This window comes from Ipomoea nil, unplaced genomic scaffold, assembly GCF_001879475.1.
Source record: "Ipomoea nil cultivar Tokyo-kokei standard unplaced genomic scaffold, Asagao_1.1 scaffold1262, whole genome shotgun sequence".
NCBI classification, from domain to species: Eukaryota; Viridiplantae; Streptophyta; class Magnoliopsida; order Solanales; family Convolvulaceae; genus Ipomoea; species Ipomoea nil.
This window is the reverse complement of record NW_017617690.1, coordinates 207,709-210,609: the sequence shown is the minus strand read 5'-3', so window position 1 is coordinate 210,609 and position 2,901 is coordinate 207,709. Positions and strand designations below refer to the sequence as shown.

The 2,901-nt window shown below is 31.3% G+C and overlaps 1 protein-coding gene across 1 annotated transcript; it reads left to right on the top strand.

The window, feature by feature from the left end:
• Positions 1 to 497: 497 nt before the first annotated feature.
• Positions 498 to 827, top strand: LOC109184416. Its single transcript, XM_019334416.1, has one exon. It carries the CDS (start codon positions 498 to 500, stop codon positions 825 to 827), a length of 330 nt encoding a protein of 109 aa, XP_019189961.1.
• The last annotated feature ends 2,074 nt before the right edge of the window (positions 828 to 2,901 follow it).

Here is a 2,901-nt window from a genome sequence, read left to right as displayed (position 1 = left end):
CGACCAGCACAATTTTTACAATCTTTAAAATATTTATCAAAATTTCACCACAGTTTTTTTTATTTAGTTTAGAACCATTGATAATCCAATCCCATGAGTAATTAGTTAATTAGTTATATGGGTGAAGTAAGGGTGGCATGCATACATACATGAAACATGAAAGAGCGGCCTGCCATTTCCCATATTTGCGGTTGACGACATTCCCAATTTTCCAGCTCCGATCAATTCCCAGCCAGCTTCTATTATATAAACGTCAGATCAGAAGTAACACAAATCCCCAATTCCAACCTAATTTAGGTTTAATTTCAAACAAATTCAAAAACACACATCTATCCAATTCCAACCTAATTTAGGTTCCAACCAAATTCAAAAAACACATCTATCCATCATATCGATCGACGATGAGTCGTCATCGGAAGAGATCATCATCATCAAAAGCATTAGTGTGTTTCCTCATCCTGATGAGTGTGGTGTCGCCGGCGAGATGTTTTTGGAAGATGCCGCTGGCCGGAGTGATCATCTTCAACCGCCTGCCGTTCGAATCCCCGCACAAACTGAAAGTCCACTGCCGATCTAAAGACAACGATCTGGGGGTTCAAACTATCGCCAAGGGCACGGATTACAGCTGGAGATTCAGCCTGCATCTCCTGGGAAGAACGCTGTATTTCTGCAGCTTCGATTGGGGCAACAAACACATAGTTTTCGATGTTTATACGGAGCCCTTTGCGAAATTCAATTGCCGGAAAACTGGGGCTTTTGGGTGTGCTTGGGTGGTCAGGAAGGATGGGTTTTATATGACTAGTGGCAACAAAGTTCACTCCTGGTAGATAGTACGTAGTTGCTTTACTATGCATACATTGTAATTATTTAATCAATTTTCACTAATATTATATTATATTTTCTATATTCGGGGTCAGTTTTGGAGGATTATTATTGGTGTTGGTGTTAAATGAGGGTTAGTTTGAATCTCTTTTAAACTCATGTGAAGGAATGGGTTCGAGACTTATTTTTAAGACCGGATTGATTGTGAGAATTTAAGTTGATCATAAGATATAAGAGTCTAATTGTAGGATTCAAGTGGGTCAATAGATGCTGAATTCGTTCTTTAGTATTATACGAGGAGGAGGAGGAGGAGTTGGTTTAACTTAATTGTTTTTTCTAAATTCATATAGGAGCCATTTTAATTTTCGGAGGTCAGGATTATTATATTGTTGTTAAACGACTTGGCTCGGAATTGAATTTTTATTAGGCTAATTAAGTGTGCAGACTTTTTTTATTTTTATTTTTATTTTTATCTTAAGACTTCATGTGGAGTCCTATAATTTTGTGGAATTTCTCTTATTATAAGCTCGAGTCAGTTTGATTTTTGTTTTGTTTTTTTTAAGGATTGTTGTGTTAAATGAAACCTTTTCTACTGAATATTTCTTAGGCTCAATGTGGCGTGGGGCTTATTTTTAATGCGTAGACTAGACACTCATTTTTTTGTGGGATTTCTCTTATTACGAGAAGTCAGATTGACTTGTTTTTCTAGACATACATACTCTAGATTCATTTTTTGGATTGAAGGATTATATTATTGTTGTTAAACTTAGCTCAGAAGTTTTTAATTAAATTTTTTTTGGAGTGGAGTCATTTAATATTTCTTAGGGGATGTATTCAATCATGACTTTCATAAAGTTTTAAAAACTTTTATAAACTTTAAAAGTTTGGAGGTATTCAATTAAAACTTTTAGGGGGCGTTTGGTTCAGGTTATATAACATAACCAAGGGAATGTGACATTCCAATGCTCACATTTCTTTGTTTGGTTCACATTATCTCAAGGAATCTAACATTCCCCAGGAATGTCACATTCCCTCCACATAGGATTTTGAAGGGAATGTGATTCCCTTCAATTTCTAAGGTTATGTAAGATAATCTTGGTTATGTTAGTTTATTACACACACACACACACATATATATATAATTATTTTTGTAATTATATATTTTTTATTTTTATTATGTTAGGTTAGCATATAAAATAATTTTGTTTCTCAAGTTTAATATTTTAGTTAATATTTTAAAATCATGTAATTATATATGATACCGTTATCTTATTTATTTATTTTAATTTTTAAATTTATTAAAATATATAAAAATATGTTAAGGATATTATAGTGTGTGAATAAAAGATAACCTTAAACCAAACATGATTATATTACATACTCCAATTTTAACCAGGAATCTAACATTCCAGTAATCTAACATTCCCAGCAATCTAACATTCCCTAAGGTAATCTGACATTTCGTGAACCAAACGACCCCTTAGAGAGTCTTTAAAAGTCAGGCGGTATTCAATTAAGATTTTTAAAGAGTCTTTAGAAGTCATGTGGTATTCGATTAAGACTTTTAAAGAGTCTTTAAAAGTCATGTGGTATTCAAAAAGTTATGAACTTTTGTAGACTTTTTTAATTTTAAGACTTTTGTAGACTTTTCCTTCTCAAATATAAATAATTGAAATCCAACCATCAATCCCAAGATTTCAAATTTTCTTTCTAACAACTTTGAATGTTTTCTCTCTCTATTTAAACTCTATTTTTTCTCCATATTTAAACTCTATAAACCTATCTAAATTCAATAAAATTATTTTTTTCTTTATTATCCTATATTTTCCTCATACCTAAACTCTACCAATTTTTCCCTCTCCTAAAATTTATAATCTTCATCTAAAAATTCGAAATAATATTATTTTTACTTCAGTATTGCTTGTTTATATTGATTTTTATTTTTTTTCTATGAGTTTTTTATCCCTAACTTTCTCTAATTCTCCCTAAATACATGAACAAAACAAATTTTTCATCGTCAAATTTTAGTATATGTTTCATAATATTCATATAAATAATTATATATTTTGATTTTTATTC